This window comes from Typopeltis vanoorti, chromosome 2 (genome assembly GCF_054136105.1).
Source record: "Typopeltis vanoorti isolate ZY-2024b chromosome 2, IOZ_Tvanoo_1.0, whole genome shotgun sequence".
NCBI lineage: Eukaryota > Metazoa > Arthropoda > Arachnida > Uropygi > Thelyphonidae > Typopeltis > Typopeltis vanoorti.
This window is the reverse complement of record NC_143550.1, coordinates 125,129,270-125,154,956: the sequence shown is the minus strand read 5'-3', so window position 1 is coordinate 125,154,956 and position 25,687 is coordinate 125,129,270. Positions and strand designations below refer to the sequence as shown.

At 36.6% G+C, this 25,687-nt stretch overlaps 1 protein-coding gene across 4 annotated transcripts in view; it reads left to right on the top strand.

Annotated features, from left to right (window-relative positions):
* LOC150109414 (dnaJ homolog subfamily C member 28) overlaps positions 1-25,687 on the top strand; it is a 120,272-nt gene that overhangs the window by 11,754 nt on the left and 82,831 nt on the right. For all 4 annotated transcript variants that reach the window (XM_090408047.1, XM_090408064.1, XM_090408038.1 and 1 more), the window contains exon 2: positions 15,396-15,579. In XM_090408047.1, the coding sequence (XP_090264173.1) occupies positions 15,433-15,579 (147 nt within the window). In that variant the 5' untranslated portion in view covers positions 15,396-15,432. The remainder of the gene's footprint in view (positions 1-15,395; positions 15,580-25,687) is intronic.

Below are 25,687 nucleotides of genomic sequence, written 5' to 3'. Positions count from 1 at the left end.
TATATAGATGATGTTATACTTCTAAATAAATCCAGTATAAGTCTGCAAGATTCCATGACTAAATAGAATAACTGTTGTAATAAATTTTGTATAAAGGTCAGCGATAACAAGAAAAAGACAACGAAAATAGGTAGAATATAGGCAGAAGCATTGAAAATATCAACTGCATTGTGAATGGAGAACCTATAGAACAAGTAAAACATTTCAGCTACTTAGGCACGATTTTTAGTGGAGATGGTAAATTAAATATGTAAATAGACAACAGAATCAACAAAGCTAATATGGTAGGAAGTCAACTGAATAAATTTCTATGTACAAGACAGTGTTCAAACCAATTTTAACTACTGAGTACTCTGGATGTTAGTAAAGCTGTCAGACTGGATGGTATTTCACCACGAATTTTGAGAGAATGTGCTAGGGAACTGACAGTGCCTTTGACCTGGCTTTTCAATGAAAGTCTGGCTGCTGGAACGGTGCCCATGGAATGGATGGAAGGTAAGATAGCCATTGCATAAGGGCAGTAGCAGACTGGAAGTGTCTAATTATAGGCCAGTTTGTGTGTGTCATCAGTAGTTAGTAAGATCTTGGAGAAAGTAGCGAGGAACCGTATACAGCATTGGCAGATGACGGTAGTGTTATCTGTGCGAGTCAACATGGATTTGTGAAGGGGCGCTCTTGTTTTAGCAATATGCTAGCCTTTTATAATAAAGTTACAAGAGCATTAGATGAGGGAAAGGCATATACTGCCATTTTCCTAGACTTAGCAAAGGCATTTGACAGGATGCCACATGATAAGCTGATATTCAAGTTGCAGCGCATGGGGTCTGGATGTCAGATTGGTCACCTGGATTCAGGATTGGCTGTCCGATAGGTATCAGAGAGTTGTGTATGGTAGAGCAATATCAAAGAGGCAGAAGGTTACAAGTGGGGTTCCACAGGGCTCAGTACCTATATGGTTGATATAAAGGTTAAACCTATATGGTTTAACCTTTATAGCAATGATATTTTCCATGGATTGCAAGGGGATATTCAGTTGTTTGCAGATGATGGGAAGCTGGGAAGGGTTATTAGTAATAGTGCAGATGTGGTAGCCCTGCAAGAGGATTTGAGTAAGCTAGATAGATGGGCAAATGAATGGGGGGTGTCGGTTTAATACAGCAAAATGTAAGGTCTTGAGGTTTGGGATACATCGATGGGACCCTGCGTACTCTATGGGAGGAGTTAAACTGGAGGAAGGGGAGACAAGAGATCTGGGGTTGATGATTGATAGAAACCTGAAATTTAGGGTACATATTGCAAAGATAGTGAAGGTAACACAGAGGTTTTCTGCAATAATGAGAAGGACACTGACCTGCAGAGATAAAAGGGTTATCATTCCATTGTATAAAACTCTGATCAGACCAAATTTAGACTATTGTTCTCAGATCTGGTCCCCAGGATTTGAAGGGGGTAAATTAACTGTGAAGAGGGTTACAAAGGCAAATAACAAAGATGGTGTCAGCACTGTACAACATTAGTTATGAGGGAGTGTGGACTGAAGAGTTTGGACAGAAGAAGGAGAGGTCATATGATTGAGACTTTTAAACTGTTGAGAGGTGGTTACAGGGGTGACACTGGGGAGTTCTTTCACTTGGTTGAACAGTGGGAGGGAGTCATGACAAGGGGGCCATCCCTGGACGTTATGAAAGGAAACTGTGAGAAAGAGGGTGAGGAGTGGTTTCTTTGCATGGAGGGTGGTTGAACCAATGGAATGCATTGCCTGATAGAGAGGGGAGAGCAAGAACGGTCAATGCATTTAAGGAGTGGTATGATAGACTTTGCGTTTCCTAGGAGGGACCCTTCTCGATGTATCTTGATAGACTTCTGTTTCTTGGAAAGGACCTTTCACGATGAGTCTTGACTCCATGGAGGCCTGAATAATAATAATAATAATAACTTATGGATCTGAGAGCTGGGTTAGAAATAAAACACTTGACCAAACACTAGACATCACATATATGAGAGTCATGAGAAAGATTAGAAACATGAACAGATGGAATCAGTGGCAATATCATATTAAAAACAAGGATATTAGGAAAGAACTTGACATTGTTAGCATCCAGGAATATGTTAGCAGAGCTAATTTCAGGTGGTATGGTCACTTAAACAGAATGGGGGTAAGGAAAGATTAGCAAAACAAGTATTCTCTGCAAGGTTGGCAGGAAAAAGACCCAGAGGAAGACCATGATATAGGTGGATTGATACAGTAAAAAGTACTTTAGAAGATGAATGTATAAGATCTGATAATGTTGGAGTTTTGACAGATAACAGATTGATTTGGAGGAAAGTTGTAGATAGGAAGTTAGTAATGATGTAAGATTTTCATGTAGTACTATCATATCCTGTACATCTTCAGAGGATACATATCAGGAATTTGATGATGGCATCTCCATGGAGTCCAGAGACTCATCATGGGTGACCTAAATTAATCATTATACTCACAAATCCAATCATACCTTTCCTTGAATCAGTTCATCAGCAAACTCACAGCCAATTCTGGGCAATTCATTCCACCACTAATCACAAAATTTCATGCCGGCTGGGGCGTCGCCCGGTTAAACAAGGCCCCTGTTGTTTTCGCCGGGGAACCAGGGCGAACAGCGAAAAGTCAGCTACTGGAACAAATCTGAAAACAAACCCCAACTCAACATCACCAGAGTTAAAGATCGGTACTATCAACGTAAAAAGCCTGAATGGCAAAGAAATGGAGCTAGCTGAGGAATTAGATAATTTCCAGATCGACATAATAGTGGTGACTGAAACAAAAAAGACAAAAACTGGTGAGATCTTTCTGAGCAATAACTACAAAATGTTATATTCAGGCAATGACAATCAAGGAAAAGAAGGAGTAGCCATAGTATTCAACACAAAATACGAGGCTATTCTTCTTGAATGGCAGTCAGTCTCAAGTAGAGTACTGTGGGCAAATATGAGAATGGGAAACTGGACAATGAGACTTATTTGTGCCTATGGTCCCACAGAAGGTTCTACTAAGGTAGAAGTCGAGGAATTTTTTGACGCTTTAGAAAAAGCAACTGACACAATGAAAAAGGAAAAGTTGGTCCTTGTTGGGGATCTAAATAGCAGAGTAGGAAATGATTGTGAGACATACAAAAATATTTTGGGAAAATTTGGAGAAAAGAGCAAAGCTAATAATAATGGCAAATATCTGTTGGATTTCTGCTCAGGACATAGACTGGTTATTACTAACACCATGTTCCAACATAAAAATGTGCACAAATTCACATGGAGAGAAGAGGCTAGGAATAAGAAAAGTCTCATTGACTATGTTATTGTTGATAGTGATGTTTTGTCCCTGGTGCAGGACACCAGAGTGTACAGAGGATTTGAAATTGGAAGTGATCACTATTTAGTTTTGAGCAGGATAAAATTGAATTTCATATTGAAAAGAATAACATGTAAGAAAGTTTTAAAGCGAATAAAAGTTGAGCAGCTCTCAGATGTGAACTGTAGACTAAAATTCAGAAAGATTATTGAAAAGAAAATGAAAGAGACATTGATTGATTCTGCCAGAGAGGCATGTGGTGAGGTTGTGTGCAAGGATAAAAAAATCAGAACTCCCTGGTGGACACAGGAAGTTAAAGAGGCAGTGAAGGAAAAGAAGAAAGCATATCAAAAGTTCCTGGCAAATAAGTCAGCTCTTACAGAATACAGAGACAAATGTAAGAAAGCTAAACAGTGTGTAAAACTAGCTAAACAAAAGTCATGGGAGGACTTTGGCAAGAATATAGAAAATAAATATCAAGAAGGTGGCAAAATATTCTGGAGGTTGTTGAAGAAGCTTAGGAATGGAGGAAAGAGTGCTGTAAAAGGAGTTAGAGATGATAAAGGTGACATGAAAACGGTAGAAAAAGATATCGTTGAAGTATGGAGTAATTACTTTGAAAAACTGCTAAATGAAACAAGCAGTGATGACAGCACAGTGATAAAAAACACTGACCAGGCATGCAGTCAGGAATACATATCCATACTTGAAGTAGAAAAAGCCATCAAAGGCTTGAAATGTGACAAGGCAGCAGGAGTAGATGATATTCGACCAGAAATGCTGAAGTATGGTGGTATAAAAGTCTTACAGTGGCTGCACTGCATAGTTCAGAAAGCCTGGACAGAGGGACGAATTCCCGATGATTGGAGTAGAGCTCTCATAGTACCCATATATAAAAAGGGAAATAAAACTGAATGTGAGAATTACAGAGGTATTTCCCTACTGAGTGTTCCTGGCAAGATCTATGCAAATTATACTTGAGAAACGGTTGAGAAGAATTGTGGAAGAAAAGCTTGGTGAAGAACAAGCTGGATTCAGGCCAAATAGAGGCTTTCAGGATCAGATCTTCACTTTATGACAAATAGTCGAGAAAGCATGGGAATATAACAAAGATCTGTATTTAAGTTTTGTCGATTTGGAAAAGTCATATGACAAGGTGCCAAGAGAGAAGCTATTCAATATGCTGCAGTTATATGGTGTCAATGGGGCATTATATCAAGCAATACTTAGTCTTTATTTGAGTTGTAAGTCAGCAGTTGGAATTGAAGTAAGTACAGGAAGATGGTTTAATGTTAAATCTGGTGTGAGACAACGATGTACATTATCCCCTCTGTTATTCATTATCTATATGGATCACATTATGAAGGAAAGTGGTATTAAACCTGATATCAAAATTGGAGATGTTAATGTCAGCTCTTTGCTTTATGCGGATGATGTTATACTTCTAAATAAATCAGCTACAAGTCTGCAATATTCTCTGACTAAATTGAAGACGGTAAATTAAATATAGAAATAGACAATAGAATCAGCAAAGCTGGTATGGTGGGAAGTCAGTTGAATAAATTCACATGGAATAAGAGAGAAATTAATCAGAACACTAAATGAGCTGTATACAAGACAGTGTTCAAACCAGCTTTAACTTATGGATCTGAGAGCTGGGTCAGAAGTAAAACACTTGACCAAAGATTAGAGACTGCAGATATGAGAGTCCTGAGTAAGCTTATAGGCATGAACAGATGGCATCAATGGCAATATCATATTAAAAACGAGGATATTAGGAAAGAACTTGACATTGTCAGCATCCAGGAATGCGTTAGCAGAGCTAATCTCAGGTGGTATGGTCACTTAAATAGAATGGGAGAGGAAAGATTAGCAAAACAAGTGTTCTCTGCCAGGTTGGCAGGAAAACGACCCGGAGGAAGACCAAGATATAGGTGGATTGATACGTTACAAAGTGCCTTAGACGATAGAAATATAAGATCTGATAATGTTGGAGTCTTGACAAGTAACAGACTGATTTGGAGGAAAATTGTAGATAGGAAGTTAGTAATGATGTAATTTTTTCATGTAGTACTGTCATATCCTGTATACCCCTTGAGGGTACATGGCAGGAATTTGATGATGATGATGATGACTAATCACTCTCCATGAAAAAAATCTGGTCTGCACATCCCTACTCAGCATACTTATAGATCTATGGATGGCCCTTAGCTCTCTAACTGTCATATATCGAAAAATTGTATTTGCATCAATTTATAAAAAAAACCTTTAATATCTTAGTTTCTGTCATGTCTTCTCTTTTCCACCTATCAACTAAACTTTGTAATCCACATACCTTTAACCCATTCTCGTAGAGTATATTCCACAGACCTGTCACCATCTTGGTCACTCATCTCTGAATTCTCTCTACCACCTCCTGGTCCACAAGAAACCCAGGTGACCAAATCAGTGTGGAGCAGTCAAGATATGGCTGAATCATAGCTTTATAAACTATAAAATAACATGTAACATGTATGCCACAGTAAATAACTTTTTGATTATGTAAATATTTCATCTCATGTATCATAAGACATCATCAATACAACTAGTGAACAACATTACAACTAAAGAACAACAAGAGGACACAATTTGGAGTAAAGTGGATGACAAACAATATTAAACAGGAATTGCATGTGAAAAAGAGGCTATGGAAGAGATATAAGGGGACAGGTGAAGAGAGGATGCATGAAGAGTATAAGACACAGGCCAGAAAAGTGACTAGTATGGTAAGGAAGACTAAACTGGAATATGAGAGAAGATTGGCCCTAAGATCCAAAGAAAATTCTAGGGAATTTTTTTAGATATGTGGCCAGTAGGAGGAGAAATGGAAGAGTGATATTGTGGGATAAAAATGGGAATAGAGTGACGTGACTGATGCAGAGGACATAATTGTTCAATGAACACTTTATTGGAGTATTTCATCCTGGAGGAGTCAGTTTTAATGCTAGAGGGATTAGGCAGGTTCGAGGTTTAGAGGTACAGGAGGAAAGCGTGTTTCAAATACTGAGTACTCTAGATGTCAGTAAAGCTGTGGGATTGGATGGTATTTCACCACGAGTTTTGAGAGAATGTGCTAGGGAACTGACAGTACCTTTGACCTGGCTTTTCAATGAAAGTCTGGCTGCGGGAAAGGTGCCCATGAATGGAAGGAAGGTAAGATAGTGCCATTGCATAAGGGCGGTAGCAGGCTGGAAGTGTCTAATTATAGGCCACTTTGTGTGTCATCAGTAGTTAGTGAGATCTTGGAGAAAGTAATGAAGGACCGTATACAGCATTGGGCAGATGAGGGTAATGTTATCTGTGAGAGTCAACATGGATTTGTGAAGGGGTGCTCTTGTTTTAGCAATATGCTAGCCTTTTATGATAAAGTTACAAGAGCATTAGATGAGGGAAAGGCATATACTTTACTAAATCACTTAAGGAATTGACAACGTAGATGTGAATAGAAATTAAATTACACTTTAATAAGTATTTTCGATATTTCGGCAACGTCACGTTGCCGTCTTCAAAAGGAACTTACAAAAAAGGCACACTACAACACAGTAACTGAGAATGAAGTGATGAAGCTATTGTTGTCTTAAAAGTCCTGATGGTTTCCCCCCCCCCCTCCCCTAGCATGCTAAGTAGGTGTTGGCCATTGGGCTGAAGGTCTACTGATGTAAGCCTCCCAAATTTGGGGCAGTGTCATACAACCAAATTTGTTGAGGTTTAGAGAGTTTCTGAAGGCTTAGGCCAATTCCATAAATAGTCTTTCGAATTTGTATTTGCTATGGTGTATTACTGTAACTTTCTTCCACCGTATTCTGTGACGTGTATCCAGAGCATGGTCTGCAAGACCAGAATGGCCGTACTTGTGAAAACAGATGTAGTCCTTGTGTTCCGAAATTCTGATATTTCCTGTCCTGCCTGTTTGGCCAAAGTAAGACAGTTTACAGCTGCAAGGGACCTGGTATACACCAGGTAGGTCCAGAATATAATACAGGATATGATAGTACTACATCAAAAGTATATTAATACTAACTTCTCATAAACAGTTTTCCTCCAATTTAATCTATTATATGTCAGGACTCTGATTTTGTCAGATCTTACATTGTGATATTCTAAAGTCCACCTAACAAAAATGCTTGTTTTTTGCTGTGGATTGATATAGAAAGGATTAGCAAAGAACACTTGTTTTGCTAATCTTTCCTCTCCCATTCTATTTAAGTGACCATACTGTCTGAGATTAATCCAGCTCTCATATATTTCAATAAGTTCAAATTGGTTTTAACACTGTCTTGTACACAGATAGTTTAGTACTGTATTTTGAATAATTTCTCTCTTATTCCATATAAATTAGTTCAGTTATATTCCACACCATATTTGCTAATTCTGTTGTCAGTTTATGTATTTCCATATTTAATTTGCCATCTTCATTAAACCTAAATAGCTGAAATGTTTTACTTGTTCTATATGTTTTCCATTCAGTTTAATGTTGCTACCTATTTTCATAGTCTCTGTGTTTTTATTTGATTTTCATGTGATATTACACTATTTTTTGATTCTATTGTCTACACTATTATCTGATTTTCTTGCAATATAAGACTTGTATTAGATTTATTCAGAAGTATAACACTATCTGCATAAAGTAAAGAATCGAGATTAACTTCTCCAATTTTGATTCCAGGTTTTTAATGCCACTTTCCTTCATAATATGATTCATATAGATGATGAATAATCTTCTTATTCTTCAGCCATTTCTGTCCACTGCTAGACAAAGGCTTCTCCCAAAGTCATCCATTCAGTTCTATCTTGAGCTTTTCTGTGCCACTGAGTTCCAGCTATCTCTTTAATCTCATCTTCTCACCATCTCTTTGGTCTTCCTGTAGCTCTCTTTCCATCTCTGGGATACCATTTTGATATCAGCTTTGATCATTTTCAAGTGTTACTTCTTGCAGAATGAAATGCTCAACGCCATTTGATCTTTTAATGGCTGTTTTAATGTCTCTCACCCTAGTCTGAGTTTTGGCCCTAGTATTGTGTTTTCTATCTAGAATGGTAATACAGAGTAATGATCTTTCCATTTTCCTCTGGGTAACTCTAAACTTGTTGGTCAATTTTTTGGTCAAAGTCCACATTTTGCTTCCTTATGTCATAACCAGAAGTATACAACTGTTGAATATATATATATATATATACACTAAGGGGGAGGCTACATCCCCCTGCCTCCTACAGCACTCAACCCCCTGTGTTCTGGACTGGTAGGCCGGTTCTCCTTGAATTCTCATGACTCGAATTTTGAAGACTTGACACTCAGGGTAGCTCCTGAGCGTTGAGTCTTCAAAAGGGGGGATCCCCCCATCGTCTGTGGTGCCCAACCCTCTGAGTTCCGGACTGGTAGGCCGGTTCTCCTTGAATTCTGATGACTCGACACTCAGGGTAGCCCCTGAGTTTCAAAACTTTAGTAGCTCTCTTTCCATCTCTGGGATACCATTTTGATATCAGCTTTGATCATTTTCAAAAAACGTGACATAAAAAGGCTTATTATTTTATATATATAGGGTATATATATTTATATATTTATTTATTTTTTTTTTTTTATTTATTATTATTATTATTATGTGACACCTCCAAGAGGTCCAAGGACTCATCGCAGGAGGGCACTCTACTCCGCTCCACTCTGCTATACACATCTCACCCTTTCCACTGCTACTTAATTCTCCCACTATAACACTGTTATCATTAATGGCATTTACTGCCCATCATCATCGACAACAGTATTTTTTGTCTTTAAATTACGTGTGTTCTGAAGACCGATTTGTCTGTACGTGGGATGAAAAACCGGAGTTTCTGGGAGGAAAAACCCTGCTATCTCTGTATGAAATCAGCTAACTAACCTTCAATTGAAAAAACCCATATAAGGATTCCTCTGGTCATGATGAGAATCAAATCCAGGTCTTCCAACTTTTCCAATCGAAGGGTGCAATGTTCTGCTGTTCTTCCAATTGTGCTACAGATATATATATATATATATATATATATATATATATATATATTCGACAGGTAGAGGATGTTTCCTTTTCTACACATAATTTTTTCTCCAGCCTCCCTCTGCTGTGATCTTTTGTGCTAAGTAAACATAGAAGGTTACTATATTAATTTCCTGGTGTTCTGTGTGTACTGTCATTTTGATGATGTATCTATTATATGTTATTTTTGTTTAGTCTTTGTTTATATTTATATTTAATGAATAATAATAGAGATGATCTGCACCCTTGTCTCACACTTGCTTTTATAAGAAACCATCTTCCTGTACCTTCTTCAATTCTAACTGCAGACTTAAATATAAATTATGTATTGCTTGATATATAATGCCCCATTTACACCACATAATTGCAGCATTTTAACATATTTTCTCTTGGCATCTTGTCATGTGCCTTTTCCAGATCTGCAAATGTTAAATACAGATCCTTGTTATGTTTTCATGATTTGTGAACTATTTGTATTAAAATGTAAATCTGATCTTGACAATTTCTGTTTGTCATGAACTCAACTTGTTCTTATCCAAATTTCTCATCTATAGTTTTCCTTAGCCTCTGCTCAGATATTATTATTATCAACAGACCTCCATGGAGTCAAAATACTCATTGCAAGAGGCCCCACTCTCATCTCATGCACAGCTCATCATACCTTCACTTAAATGTGTTCACTGTCTCTGCACTCACTACACTCCCAGGCAATGCATTCAAATCACCCACCACCCATGCAAAAAATCTCTTCCTCATTCCATTGCTCACACTCTCCTTATACAGCTTCCAGGGGTGGCCTCTTGTTCTCTCCCTGTCTCCAGATATTCTATGAAAAATCTTATCCACATTAATCTGGTAATTACCCCTTACCAACTTATATGCTTCAATCACATCTCTTCCCCCTCTTTCTTCTATCCACTAGACTCTGCAATTTGCATTCTCCCAATCTGTTCTCATATTCCACGTTCAAGAGACTAGAAACAGACTTTGTCAATTGTCTCTGAACCCTGTTCAGCAACTCATCATCCTTTTGAAAACCTGGTGACCAAATTTGTGCACAGTATCCATATGTGGCCTGGTCAAAGTCTTGTACAATCAAATCATAACTGCCTTACTTCTACTCATCACTGTTCTCCGCATCATTCCCATAATCTACAGTGTTGTCCTCACAATTTTAGCAAAATATCCATGAAATTTCAAGTCACTGTCCACCATCACCCCAGATGTTTCATCTCCTCCACCTCCTCTAAAATATCTCCACCAATCCTGTGCTCTGCATCCCATCTTTGCTTCCCAAATTTTAAAACCTTTCACTTTGCTACATTAACCACCTTACCGGCCATTATGGATCAAATACGCATCCTCATACGCTTCGTATCCATCATATATTTCAATGTAATATCAATGGTATTAAAATTTTAATATGCACTTCACATCCATGATAACCTTAACATCTATAGACGTCTTGGCTGGTAGCGTGGTTAAAATGTTGTCCCCCCACCACACTTGCCTATTCAGATAGTGTATTCAGGTTCTCTTATCCAAACATTTGCTCTACTTATTGTAACTCTCACCAACTTTGCATTACCTGTCACCATTTAAGCCCTTTCTGATGTCATTTACATACAAATTAAATAATAATGGCCCCCCAAACAGACCACTTAGGGCATACTACTAGTGACTTTCTTGTTCTTCTCGAATATCAATCCCCCATACACAACCTGCTGATGCCTATCAAACAGCCACTCTTCAATCCAGCACACTAATGTACTATCCAACCCCCATCTGTTTCAGTTTAACTATTAGTTTGTCATGTGGTAATCTATCAAAAGCCTTTGCAAAATCTGAATATACTACTATATATGCATCCCCCTTGTCCAATGTATTCATCACCTTGTGATAATAAGTAAGCCGATTGCTAAAACATGATCCTCCTTTAGCAAACTCATGCTGTCCACTAAGGCAAAACTAACTTAGTGAAATTCTTGTAAATAGGCTTATAGGTTGGTAACACATAACTGCTAAATTATTTAAGGAATTTACAACGTAAACTGGAATATTAATTAAAAGAAACTTTAATAAATACCTCATATGTTTCAGCAGTGTCACATTGCCATCTTCATGGGAACATACAATTATGACACGTGCATGCATGTAGGCATTACAAAAAGCAAATGAGGCATAAGAGAGAAAACTACTCTTGTTCTTAGAATCCTAAAGGTGTCCCTTAGCAGGGGCTGTATTGGGTTGTCTTGGCTGTTGGGCTGAAGTTCTCAAGATGCAAGTTTCCCAAATTTGGGGCAGTCTCGTAGACCCAAATTTCTTGAGGTTTGGAAAGTTTTTTAGAGCTGAGACTGATTCCATGAACAATCTTTCATATTTAAATTTGCTGCAGTGTATTAATGTAGCTTTCTTCCAATGTATTCTGTGGCGGGTATCCAGAGCATGGTCTGCAAGCCCAGAGTGGCTGTATTGGTGAAACCAGATGTAGTCTTTGTGTTCCAAAATTCTGCAGTTTACAGCTGCAAGGGACCTGGTATACCCCAGGTAGATCTAGGGGCTGGCCTTTGCTGGAGCGGATAAGGGATGCCAATTTCTTATATGGTTTGTAACAAGAAGTCAGGTCGTATTTTTTAAGATTTTGGTGAACCTTTCAGAGGTGCCCCGGATATAGGGAATGGTGATGGATTTAGTGTAATCTTTGTTATGAAGGGGAGAGAGGGGTTGTGGTTAACTGGTTTTAATATTTTTTTGATTTTTTGGGGGGTTATAGCCATTGGCTAAGAAAGCGTTAAGGATGTGGTTTAGTTCAGTAGTTAGGGCATTGTCATCTGAACAGATTAATTTTGCCCTGTTATATAGTGTTTTTATAACCCCATATTGTTGTGGGGGGGGGCGGAATCGCTAGTGAATGTATCTGCCTGTATGGGTAGGTTTTCTGTAAACAGAGAATGCCAAGGATCTATCAAGTTGGTGAGTGACTACTATGTCTAGGAAAGGGAGGCTATTGTTTTCCTCTTTTTCCAGGGTGAACTTGATTCTGATGTGTTGGTTGTTTAAGTGTGTTAAGAAGGGGAGGTGTGTATCCGAGCCATGTGGCCAAATAGCGAACACATCATCAACATAGCGAAGCCATATGGTAGGTTTTTGTGGGGCAGAGTTTAAGGCTTTCTCTTCAAATGTCTCCATAAAGAAATTGGCCAAGGGTGGGGAAAGTGGTAAACCCCACCAAATTTTCCCTGCCAAACGAAATAGCCTGAGTTCATTGTGAACTGAAATAGGACTGAGATATCTTAAATGTGGCTTGGATGAGCTCTAAGGTTTCCTTGAGTGGGACATTTGTGAATAGGGAGGCGACGTTAAAACTGACCATTATGTCAGTATGTTGGAGTGAGAGGTTTTCTACACTGGCTTTGAAGTTGGCTGAGTTTTTATTGTTCTGTTGTGCTGGTGTGTGTTGCCAGTATAGTGTGTGAGTACTTTGGCTAAATGTTTGGCTAATTTTTATGTGGGGGAATCAGTGCCATCCACTATGAGACATAATGGCACATTTTGTTTATGTATTTTTGGGAGTCCATATATTTGAGGAGGGGGGGGGGGTCTAGAGTTAAAAGGTTTTAGTTTGTTGGTAACCTCCACAGGCCAAGAAGTGATCTTCTTAATGAGCCTTTGGAGTGTTCTAATTTGGGAGCTGATGGGATTATACTCAATGGGGGGGGGGGGGGTAGCCTGATCTAACAATAGAGCATTAAGCTTACCTGTGTAGTCGGTTTGGTTGAGAACCACAGTGGCATTTCTATTATCTGCTTTGGTGATTACTATTTCTTTGTTTTTCTTCATTTCTTGTAGAGCTTTATATTCTACTTTGGATAGGTTGGTTTTTGGTGGCCTTGCTTTGGTGAGAACACCAACCACATCCAGACTGATATTATTGGCGATATGGTTTGGAAGGCTGTGGATACCACGTTCTATCTTAATCATTATTTCTTTGGCTGGTATTTTCTTAGGAGTTATGTGTGAAATTGTGGCCACGTTCCAGTGCATTGAGTGCCTCAGGCTTCAAAGTAACAGAAGAAAGGTTGATTGCAGTGTCGCGTAGTTGTTGAGGTTTGGAGGTAGAGTCCTTTTTCAAGTTTTCAAATTTTTTGATGTGCCGACTTCGTATCTTTTCAAATTCTTTTGCTGCCGAACTGCACACGACATCATAAAGAATCGTCCAAAGGTCATGGTTATGCAGAGAACCTTCTGTGAAGAGAAACGGTGCTTTAATTTTACACAATTTGGGATCACCTTATTATCCCGACTGCGTTTTAAGAAGGTCAACGATTTAGTTGTCTCGATATCTTCAGCTTTAGTTTGCTGTATTGGCGGGCCTTGCGTGCAATAGAATCTCCTTGGATGATCATAATTCTTGTAGATAGGCTTATATATTAACACATGACTGTTAATTTATTTAAGGAATTTACAACATAAACTGGAATATTAATTAATACTGCAAACTAACCCCCCCCTCCCTCATAACAAAGATTACATTAAATCCATCACTATTCCCTACAATAAGGGTAGTCTGACAGTCTCCATTTATGTAGTAGGTAGCCACATCTGCGGTGGTTAGTCCTGATCCTGTTGATAGATGACCAAATCTTCCTAGAAAGAGCAAAACCAGGCTGAGGAGCACAGGGATCTTCAACCAGGAAGCCGTCTGTTGGAAGATTGTTGGACCAGTGTTCTCTCCACGTCAGGTGTTGATGGTAAGGCAGCTGAAGAGATTTCATCCATAGACCAGAAAGGGTTTCTTGATTTTAGGCAAAGATTAGGTGGATTTATGAGAGTGGTGCAGGGTAGGAGTGGGTTGCTCATTACTTTATTAAATTCTTTAATTGAAGCTAATCTTCTCCGTATATTTGGTGGAGCAGTGTTAAATAGGACAGAAATTACACAAACATTCCAATGAAATGCCGCCTAACAGCATTTCCATTTTATCCTGCTTAAAACTGAATGATCACTTCCAATTTCAAATCCTCTGTATACTCTTGTGTCCTGAAGTATTGATAGTAAAGAAGATATGAGGATGGAAGTCTTTGCTCCATGTGAATTTGGAGTGAGGGTAATTTAGTAAATTTTAATGCTTACCAAAACAGAGTTCTGACTTATTTTCCAGATGAACGACCATACTTCTGTTTCCCTCATTTTTAATAATTTTTGATAACATTCTGATTTCCAACCAAGATCAGTTTTTCTTGGTTGGAAATTCTCTTCTTGGATTGATTTTCACATCTATCCTAACCTTTCATGAACACATCCATCCATGGCATCTTCAGCCTCAGAAAAACTTGGTATTATTTTTTGTTCTAACATTACTTCTCTTCTGCTAAATCCTAACACTTTATAAATCCCAAATTCACTCAACCTTTGAATATTGTTCTGACATTTGGGATTGTTCAAAACCTCCCTGTGAATGCTAGATTATATTCAGAAAAGAGATATTTGCTTAATGTTAGGTGACCCTTCTTTCACTTATTCCTTCCACTTGCTTTTCCATAGACACTCTTTCTTCACTATTTTTCCACTGCCTATACTTATGTCCGAACAGCCAGCTGCTGGTCATCATCCATATCACATTCAGCTCTAGATACTCATCATTTGGATAGTCTTTCCCCATGCCATTTTCCCCAACTCTTCAAGAAACACATTAAGAGATTCCTTTCTTCTCTCTAATTGCTTACCCATACGTCACTGTGTTATAGGTTTTGAGCCTCTTGTATGTGTGTGTGTGTGTGTGTGTAGGTAGAAAGGTGTGAAGTGATATAAAAAAATAAAATAATATCAGGTCTTAAGGAAGATGATATACTGTATTTTGTATTGTGCATTGCTATTAGTAATAGTTTTTATGTGATGTCAGACATTAGAATATTGCCTCCAAAACAAAATGAGAAATGGTGCATTTTAATGTTAAAAAGTTCATTTGAGTGTGGTGTTTTATTAATTATTAGTTTACTGTTTTTTTTTGTTTTTTTTTCCAGCATCATTCTGTCTTGCAAATTATGATCACTGCAGTAAATGGAATTATCACTTGCTTTATTAAGCAAAAAATTTAGTGAGAGAAATGTAGTATTGTCCAAGAGAACTTACATTCATAAGTTTTTACCACTAGGTTGTTTTGGTAATGTCAGGTACATTAGTTATGGAAAGAAAAACAATTTGAAGGTAAGATTAATGTGAAAACTTATAAAAGTCAAAAACTTTTCATTATTGTAACACCTTTCTGAGTGTTACACTTATCAAAGTGCAGTATGTATAAATAACCATTGTTAGTTATGTGTCATTCACTGTATTTTTAAGTGTTTTCATTTTGGTAATTAATAATTTCAGAAATCTGATTTAACTAGAAGTATATGGAAAATTTTGTTATTGAGCAATGATTAGGAATGTTTGTGAAAGGTGTGCTTTTTACAACCATGTATTGCCATCTCTTAAATGCAGTATTCTGCATTTGAGAGATAGCAGTACACAGCATAAAGTGAGTTGTCTATAACTCCTAAGTTTGCTTAGGAATTATACCAACCCATAAGCAAACTGAGGAGTTGGCAATAAAATTGACTTGTGAAACTTGCTAGATATTTGTTGACTTTTGTCAAGAAGAAACTTCTTTCTGGTTCTATTGAGGTCCTGCCTTGCTAGTGGTAAGTTGTCATTATCAGCTATTCAGAACTGACATTAATAATGTTATATTACTGATAATTGCACATAGATTAGTAGTTCTCATTTCATACTCAATAGTACCAGTAAAATATCTAAATTCTGTAATACAGACCATTCAGATTAAGTCAGTTGCATGATATTTAATTCCTTCCCTAGGTTCTCTGAGGGGAGGTCAGTTTGGAATAAGTGAAAATGTTAGGATTAGAAAGGGGATTTACTAGTACTCTAACTGTTGCAAACTCCAAATAGCAGATAAAACTTGGAAAGGTTGAGTATTATGGTATCGTCGTCTGGTGACATCCTCTAAAAAGAGGGTTGCACCAGCTGAGCAGCTCTTCTCCATTTCTCTTGGTCTGTTGTCTCCGGCATTCTTAAACCAGTCCATTCCACGATGTCATTAAACCACTCTTTGATTGGCCTTCCACGTCTTCTCTTCCCCTTCAACTTTCCCTTGTAATATAGTTCTTGTCAGATGTCCTGCAAATCTGGTCTTTCCTTGCATAATGTTCTTAAGCAGTGTTCTTTCCATCCCAACTCTTCTTAAAACTTCTTGATTTGATATTCTCTCTGTATAGCTAATCTTTTCCATCCTTCTATAACACCACATTTCAAATGCATTAATTCTTTCCCTATCTCTCTCTTTTTTGAGTCCATGACTCACTTCCATAACTTGCAATACTCCAGTCTGTTGCTTTAACTATTCCAATTCTCACACCTATTTTAATATTCTTATTTATTAAAATTCTCTTCATTTCCATACATGCTGATTTAGCTTTACCTATTCTATTTCTAATGCCCAACTCTGAAGTTCCTTTCTCTGAGATCCAACTACCTAATTGAAATCTTTCCACTTCTTCTAAAATGTTTCCTCCATATCTTATCTTTGCATTATCTCCTATTTTTCTGCCCATTATCATTATCTTAGTCTTCTTTGTGTTAATCCTTACTCCGTACTCTTTATAGGAGTTTTCAATTCTTTGACCAATTTGTTGTAATCCATTTTCACTTTCTGCCATTACCACTACATTATCTGCATACCTTAAGTTATTGATGATTCTTCCATTTATTTTTATTCCTTCTTCTACATCTTCAAGTGTCTCTCTAAGCATCTGTTCACTATAAAGGTTAAATAATAATGGTGATAACATAAATCCTTGTCTAACTCCTCTCTCCACTGGTAATTCTTCTGTTTCCTTTCCATTTACACATACTGACACTGTTTGTGTCCAATATATTCTTTAACTCTTTCTTTTAAGATTACACGGTGATCAGCATTCATATTTTTTCTGAATTTAGGAACACAAAACACACATGTTGAAATCATTATTTTACTTAGTATTAATAAAATAACAGTTTGACATTTCGACCCCTGTATTGAGGTCATCATCAGAAGGATACATGTGTATATATCCTCTTACACTCTGTACTGGTAAATTCAATCTATGCTATTAATTAATCTTTTTTTTAGCCTGACCTCTAGCGATAATTAAATAAAATAAAATAAAAGTTGAAAAAAAAAAAAAAAGAAAGAAAAAATATATATATATATATGTAAAAATAATAAAATAAAATAAAATAAAATAAATAAATAAAAAATATCATAATTAATAAAAAAATAAATAAAAAACTACAATAAACTCTGCTAAAGTCCTCATGTACTAAGATTCTTCTGGATTTGTACAGTTCAGATTGTTATACTATGATTTTCTTCAGGCCTTGTACAGTTCAAGTTGTTATGGAATGTATTATTTTTTTTTTACTTAAATTAAGGGGATATTAAATCCCACATAGTTTTAAAACCGAATAAGAAACTCAAAGATTGGAATCAGAGAGTTGCTTGGTATTGTACTACGTACTAGGATCACTTGCATTGGCTAACGCTAGTGTAGCCGATACTTTATAGTTTACTATATTCGGCAAGAAACTCTTTGATTCCAATCTTTGAGTTTCTTATTCGGTTTTAAAACTATGTGGGATTTAATATCCCCTTAATTTAAGTAATGTTTTCATTGCCGAAATGAAGCTTATTAGCTCTTTATACTTAAGTTGCACCTGTTTGGAAAACTCGTTCGCAGAGTACATACGTTCTTTTCGCTATACACTTTGGTATTAGGTCTAGCTACTCACTGATGAAGCCTCAAAAAAGGCTGAAACCGGTCTGGGTAGTGACCTCCCTCCATAATGTAATAACAGCATACATTTCCTAGGAAATGTGTTTTTACATTATGGAAAATACCTAAGAATAGCGATCTGAACTTCCCCACCTTTGCAACGAGCTGCCCTTGGTATTGTACTACGTACTAGGATCGCTTGCATTGGCTAACGCTAGTGTCGCCGATACTTTATAGTTTACTATATTCGGCAAGAAACTCTCCGATTCCAATCTTTGAGTTTCTTATTCGGTTTTAAAACTATGTGGGATTTAATATCCCCTTAATTTAAGTAATGTTTTCATTGCCGAAATGAAGCTTATTAGCTCTTTATACTTAAGTTGCACCTGTTTGGAAAACTCGTTCGCAGAGTACATACGTTCTTTTCGCTATACACTTTGGTATTAGGTCTAGCTACTCACTGATGAAGCCTCAAAAAAGGCTGAAACCGGTCTGGGTAGTGACCTCCCTCCATAATGTAATAACAGCATACATTTCCTAGGAAATGTGTTTTTACATTATGGAAAATACCTAAGAATAGCGATCTGAACTTCCCCACCTTTGCAACGAGCTGCCCTTGGTATTGTACTACGTACTAGGATCGCTTGCATTGGCTAACGCTAGTGTCGCCGATACTTTATAGTTTACTATATTCGGCAAGAAACTCTCCGATTCCAATCTTTGAGTTTCTTATTCGGTTTTAAAACTATGTGGGATTTAATATCCCCTTAATTTAAGTAATGTTTTCATTGCCGAAATGAAGCTTATTAGCTCTTTATACTTAAGTATTATTTTTGTTTTTTTAAGGAATAAAAAAAAAAAAAAAAAAAACTTCACCAAGTCTCCTTGTATTGGGATTTTTCTTTGGCTTGTTCAGGTTGCTATAAAGGTTGCAGAAGGGTCCTCCATATTCTTGGAATGGGTAGGCCATCATCAGAGAGGTATTTTTCCAATCAATTTTGTGGTATGTTTGGAGTGCGTGGTCAGAAAGGCCGGTTTTTCTAAAATGGAGTATTTAATGTGTCGTTTGTGTTTGTCCTTTTTAATTGAGATGGTTTGCCCTGTTTCCCCTATGTATGGTAGGTTATATGTGCATTGTATTTTGTATACCCCTGGGTGGGCTAGGTGTGGAAGAGGATGTTTGGAAGAACTGATTAGGTGTCTTAATTTTGTTGGGGTTTAAAGATGGGTTTGAGGTTGTATTTGTGTAGTGTTCTGTCTATTTTTTCAGAAATGCCTCTAGCATAAGGTATGACAACAGCATTCTTGAAATCTTTTTTGTTTTTACTAGTATCTCTGTGGAGGATCTTGTGAATAGTTTTTTATTGTATCCATTTTTTATAAATGTACGGTTGATGATTTTGTATTCATGGTTTAGAGCTCGTTCATTTGAACAGATAGTTTGAGCGCTGTGTTTAAGGGTGCATGACACCTAGTTTTTGTGTTGAGTGGTAATAAGAATTTTTGTGTATGTACGGGCCTGTGTGTGTGTAGGTTTGCTGTAGACCTTCACACACACACACACAGAGGAGAGACAGCCTGAGGGAAGACGTATGACGAGTGTGTCTAGGAATGGAAGAGAATTTTTTTTTCCAATTTCAATAGTGAATTGGATCTGTTTGTGTTGTTTGTTCAGGTGGCTAAGGAATGTATTTAGTGCTTTGTGGCCGTGGGACCAAACGGCGAAAATATCGTCGACGTATCTGAGCCAAATTTCGGGCTTTAGGCACACTGACTCTAGAGCTCATTGCTCAAAGTCTTCCATATAAAAGTTAGCAATTCAGGGGGAAAGTGGTGAGCCCATGTCTGTACCCTCTTTTTGAAGGTAAAAATTGTTTTGCCACATGAAATATCTGGAGTGGAGTATGTGGGCAAAGAGGGCCATGATGTCATGTGGAAATACGTTCTATAGGAGTAAGATAGTATCATTGATCGGGACATTGGGGAAAAGGGAAGTTATGTCAAAGCTGACTAATAAATCTTGGTCGTTGAGTGTAATGTTTTTAATTTTGTTTATGAATGTTGTATTTTTTAGGTAGGAAGGGGACTGACCTACCAATTCCTTGAGTGTGGCCGTTAATTTTTTGGCTAATTGGTAATTCAGGCTGTCAATTCCATCAACAATCGGACATAGTGCTGTGTCTGTTTTGTGTATTTTTTGGCAGGCCATAAATTCTGGGCGACTAGGCATAATGAGGTATTAGTTTTTTTGTTGTTTCTTCGGGCCATGTGTTAACGGATTTAATTAATTCAGTTGTTTTCTTTTTGATACATTTCATGTGGTTGTAGTTTATCATTTGGTAGGTGTTGTGGTCCGATACCAAATGGTTCATTTTCTCTATGTAGGTTGTCCGGTCTAAAACGACAGTGGCATTCCCTTTATCTGCTTTTGTGATAATAATGTCCTGGTTATTTTTTAAGGATTTAAGGGCCTGTTTTTCCATTTTGTTTATGTTGCTGCTTAGTTTTTTGTTTGAATTTAGAATACAGGATGTTTCCACACATATTTTATGAGCTAGATTTGCAGGGAGGGATCTTAAACCTCTCTCGATATAATAAATGATATCAAGTTTGTTTACTGACCTCGGCCCAATGGCGTAGTTTAGACCTTTCTCCAGCAGAGAAAGTTCACTTTGAGCGAGATTGTAGTTTGATTGGTTGATAACCAAGCCATGGTCCGATGGTGGTTTGTTGCTCCTAGCTTCGTTTGTGGATGATTGGCTGATCCTTTCGTTATGGCATCCTGATTGTCTTGTGCCTTCATGTTGTTGTAGTGCTTGAAACTTCTTTATTAGTTTTTCCTTGTTTTTCAGTAATAGGTGTTTGGCCGAGTCGTCTGTGATCCTGTCTAAAAGATCCCAAATTTCTGGATTAACGTAGTCGAATAGTTCTAATTTAAGTTGTAGAACTTTGGCTTGGGTAGATGCTAGATTTTTTCGTGCCTCTTGGATCTGTTCTCTTAAAACTTTTCCCGGTTGGGAAAAGTTTTAAGAGAACCGGGCATAGATACGGAGCGCTTTAGCTGATTTAAACTTCTTTAGTTTAATGCAGTTGGTATTAAGTTGTTGTCTGTACATCATTTCAAAAAGGTAGTCGATTGATTAACAAGGAAATACGTATCTTTAGCTTACCGTAGAGTCAGCACTGCTTGTGGGTTACATCTCCATGGATTATGATGACTCTTTCTTTTAAAGTTACATGGTGATCAGCATTCATATTTCTGAATTTAGGGACACAAAACACCCGTGTTGAAATGATTATTTTACTTATTATTAATAAAATAACAATTTGACGTTTTGACCTCTGTATTGAGGTCATCATCAGAAGGATACATGTGTATAGGGAACCAAGCGACATGCTCTTGTACTCTGTACTGGTAAATTAAATCTAAGCTGTTAATTAATCTTTTTTTTAGCCTGACCTCTAGCAATAATTAAATAAAATTAAATTAAATTAAAATTGAAAAAAAAGTAAATAAATAAAAATATATATAGTATATATATATATATATATATATATAAAATAAAATAAATAAATAAAAAAACTACAATAAACTCTGCCAAAGTCCTCATATACTAAGATTCTTCTGGATTTGTGGATTTGTACAGTTCAGATTGTTATACTATGATTTTCTTCAGGCCTTATACAGTTCAAGTTGCTATGGAATGTTAAGGAAAAAAAAAAAAAAAACACTTCACCAAGTCTTCTTGTATTGGGATTTTTCTTTGGTTTGTTCTGGTTGCTATAAAGGTTGCAGATGGGTCTTCCACATTCTTGGAATGGTTAGGCCATCATTTTTGTTCAGATTTGGGTTATGTTTGAGCATTTCACATGCTTCTTTGAATTTCCCCTTGAACCTGGTTTTGGTGCAGTGTAGGGACTTGGTATTTTTCCAATCAATTCTGTGGTATGTTTGGAGTGCGTGGTCAGAAAGGCCGATTTTTCCAAAATAGAGGTATTTAATATGTCGTTTGTGTTCATCCTTCCTAATTGGGATGGTTTGCTCTGTTTCCCCTATGTATGGTAGGTTACATGTGCATTGTATTTTGTATACCCCTGGGTGGGCTAGGTGTGGAAGAGGATCTTTGGAAGAACTGCATAGGTATCTTAATTTTGTTGGGGGTTTAAAGGTGGATTTGAGGTTGTATTTGTGTAGTGTTCTGTCTATTTATTTGGAAATGCCTCTAACATATGGTATGGCAACAGCATTATTGAAATCTCTTTTCTTTTTACTAGTATCTCTGTGGAGGACCTTGTAATCTTATGTTAGAGGCATTCCCGAAAAAACAGAATTTTTGAATTTCCTCTCGAACCAAAATCTGGTTTGAGAGGAAATTCAAAGAAGCATGTGAAATGCTCAAACATAACCCAAATCTGAACAAATATGATGGCATAACCATTCCAAGAATGTGGAGGACCCATCTGAAACCTTTATAGCAACCAGAACAATCCAAAGGAAAACCCCAATACAAGAAGACTTGGTGAAGTGTTTTTTTTACCCTTAACATTCCATAGCAACTTTAACTGTACAAGGCCTGAAGAAAATCATAGTATAACAATCTGAACTGTACAAATCCAGAAGAATCTTAGTACATGAAGACTTTACCAGAGTTTATTGTAGTTTTTTATTTATTTTATTTATTAATTATAATTTTATTTTATTTTATTTTATTTATATATATATATATATATATATATTATTTATTTATTATTATTATTTTTTCAACTTTGTTTTATTTTATTTTATTTAATTATTGTTAGAGGTCAGGCTAAACATCATAGATTTAATTTACCTAGTACAGAGTGCAAGAGCATGTAGCTTGGTTCCCTATATACATGTATCCTTCTGATGATGACCTCATTACAGGGGTCAAAACATCAAATTGTTATTTTATTAATAATAAATAAAATAATCATTTCAACACATGTGTTTTGTGTCCCTAAATTCAGAAATATGAATATTCTCTTTAAGATTTCCAAATCGTAGGTGTAAATATCAATATTTTCTCGAATATCAAAAAATCTTTTATGTTTCACTGTATTAAATTCCACTTTGAAATCTAGAAACCCCCAAAACACCTTTTCACCATGGTTTTGTGTTTTCTCCCCAATAATTCTTAGACAAATTATAGCCTCTCTAGTTCCTCTGTTGGTTCAGAAATCAAACTGTTCTTCATTCATTTCTTTTTCTATTTTACTCTTAATTCTCTCCAGAATTATTTGTGCCAGAATTTTTGCTATGTGAGTCATAAGACTTATCATTCTAAAATTATTGCAGTCTAAAACTCCGATGGAATGGGGATATTCCTCTTTCTCTGTCTTCATACAGTTTACCTGCATATTCCTACCATCTCTGTCATATCTTCTCTTTTTCTATCAGAATTTCACCTCTTTCATTCTTGACTGCTCCAGTCTTTTGTATCTTTATCCTTCCTGTCATCATATTAATGTTTCTATAAACTCCTTTTATGTCATTTCTTTTTGCCTTTGCTGTTGTGTCTTTACACATTTCATCTAACCACTCTTCCTTTTTCCTTTTTATCTCTCTTTATAACTCCCTATTCACGTCTTTATACTGCTTTTTTTCCTTTTCTGTTTTCTAATAACTAGCTTTCTTCTTTTTTGTTATTTCACTCAAAATATTTTCCGTCATCCATGGGTTTTTTCTTTTCTCTCATTCCTCCTCTTTTTTGGCTAAACGTAAGTCTGTAGCTTCCTTCAGAATTTTCCACTTTTCACTTACATTATCACTTCCTTGTATATTTCTCTCCTTCATTTCTTCCTTTACTTTCTTTGTGAATTTATTGGCTATATTTGGTATTTTCAGCTGCTCTGTATTCCATGATTTATTTATTTTTTTTTTTAATTACTTTTTTTAAATTAATTTTCATCTTAGTTGATAACAGTATATGATTTGTATTATAGTCTGCTCCTGGATACGTTGTCACATCTTTTATATTATTTCTATATATTTTGTTTATCAAAACTAATCTATCTGATTTCTTCTATTATTTATATCCTCCCCTGGGGCTTTCCACATATCTTCTTGAATGTTTTTTAAACCAAGTGTTCATAATTGTCAAATCACGTTTTCTATAGAAATCCAACAACATATCTCCTCTTTCATTTCTCACTCCCAATCCATATAGCCCAACAATATCTTCCTCTCTTCCTCTTCTGATTTTTACATTCATATTGCCCTGTATTATAATTATATCTTTTTGTGTCTTTACATTTCAAACCCTTTTCTATATCACCATAAACTCTCTCTACCTCCTCATCCTCATAATCACAAGTAGGTAAATATATCTGAATAAGTAAAATATTTCTTGGTTTTGCTTTCATCTTTACCACCAAAACTCTGTCTGAGAATTGCCAGTAGCCATCCACACATTCTGTCACTTGTTTATCAATATTATATCTACACCTGCTTGATGTTTCTCCTTTCCTCCTCCTGAGTAAATTACTCTCATTCCATCCTCTATTTTAAAATCTCCTTTTCCTTTCCATCTCACCTCTGCCATTCACAGAATGCCTATTTTCAATCTTAACATCTCCATCTTTACAATCCAATCTTCCAGTTTGAAGTAAGGTATTCACATTCCAAGATCCAATGTGAAATTTACCTTTAGTCCCTTTTCTATATGTATATTTTCCTTTTTCCTCTTCTCCACCTCCCATAGACTTTAGTAGAGATGATTCGTATGATTGACATGCAGTCCTGTCAATATCCATACTGGAATTAGTGACCTCCCTGGTAGCCAATTGCACAGTTCCAGAGCCAGGTGTCCCATCCTGAACTGTGCATCACTCATCATTTTGATCCTTGCTGCTCATCCAAACTAGGGAAAAGTAGAGACATAGTGGTTTCCCATTGTCTTCTATGCATGAAGAAATGAAAAAGTAGAAACATAGAAAGATTCACCCCTATCCCCTTGAATACTCTAATAGCACTGGGGCGGGGGGGAGAAACAAGAATTAAAAAAGAAAAAGATGGAAATAAGAGTTGGGACCATCCTATAGATAATATACAGATGTATATTACATGAAGTAAAGTATGATCCAGCATCAGGTACCTTGGGTTCACCACTGCCATACTCACTAAAGTGAGCTCTTGAAGATTGAAAAAAAATGCAGACCATTAAAATTAAGTCAGTTGCATGATATTTGATTCCTTCCCTGGGTTCTCTGAGGGGAGGTCAGTTTGGAATAAGTGAAAATGTTAGGATTAGAGAGGGGATTTGCTAGTACTGTAACTGTTGCACAATGAATACTCAACTGTCAAACTTTGCCACCTCTTAGGTAAGAAGAGTTTCTTGTTCAATTAATTAGCAAAAAAAGATTGATTTTTTGGGCTTTTCTGATGTCAGGCAGAGATTCGTTGTTCAGATAAGATTCAGAACTGCAAATAGCAGATGAAACTTGGAAAGGTTGAGTATTATGGCATACAGGTGTATAATATA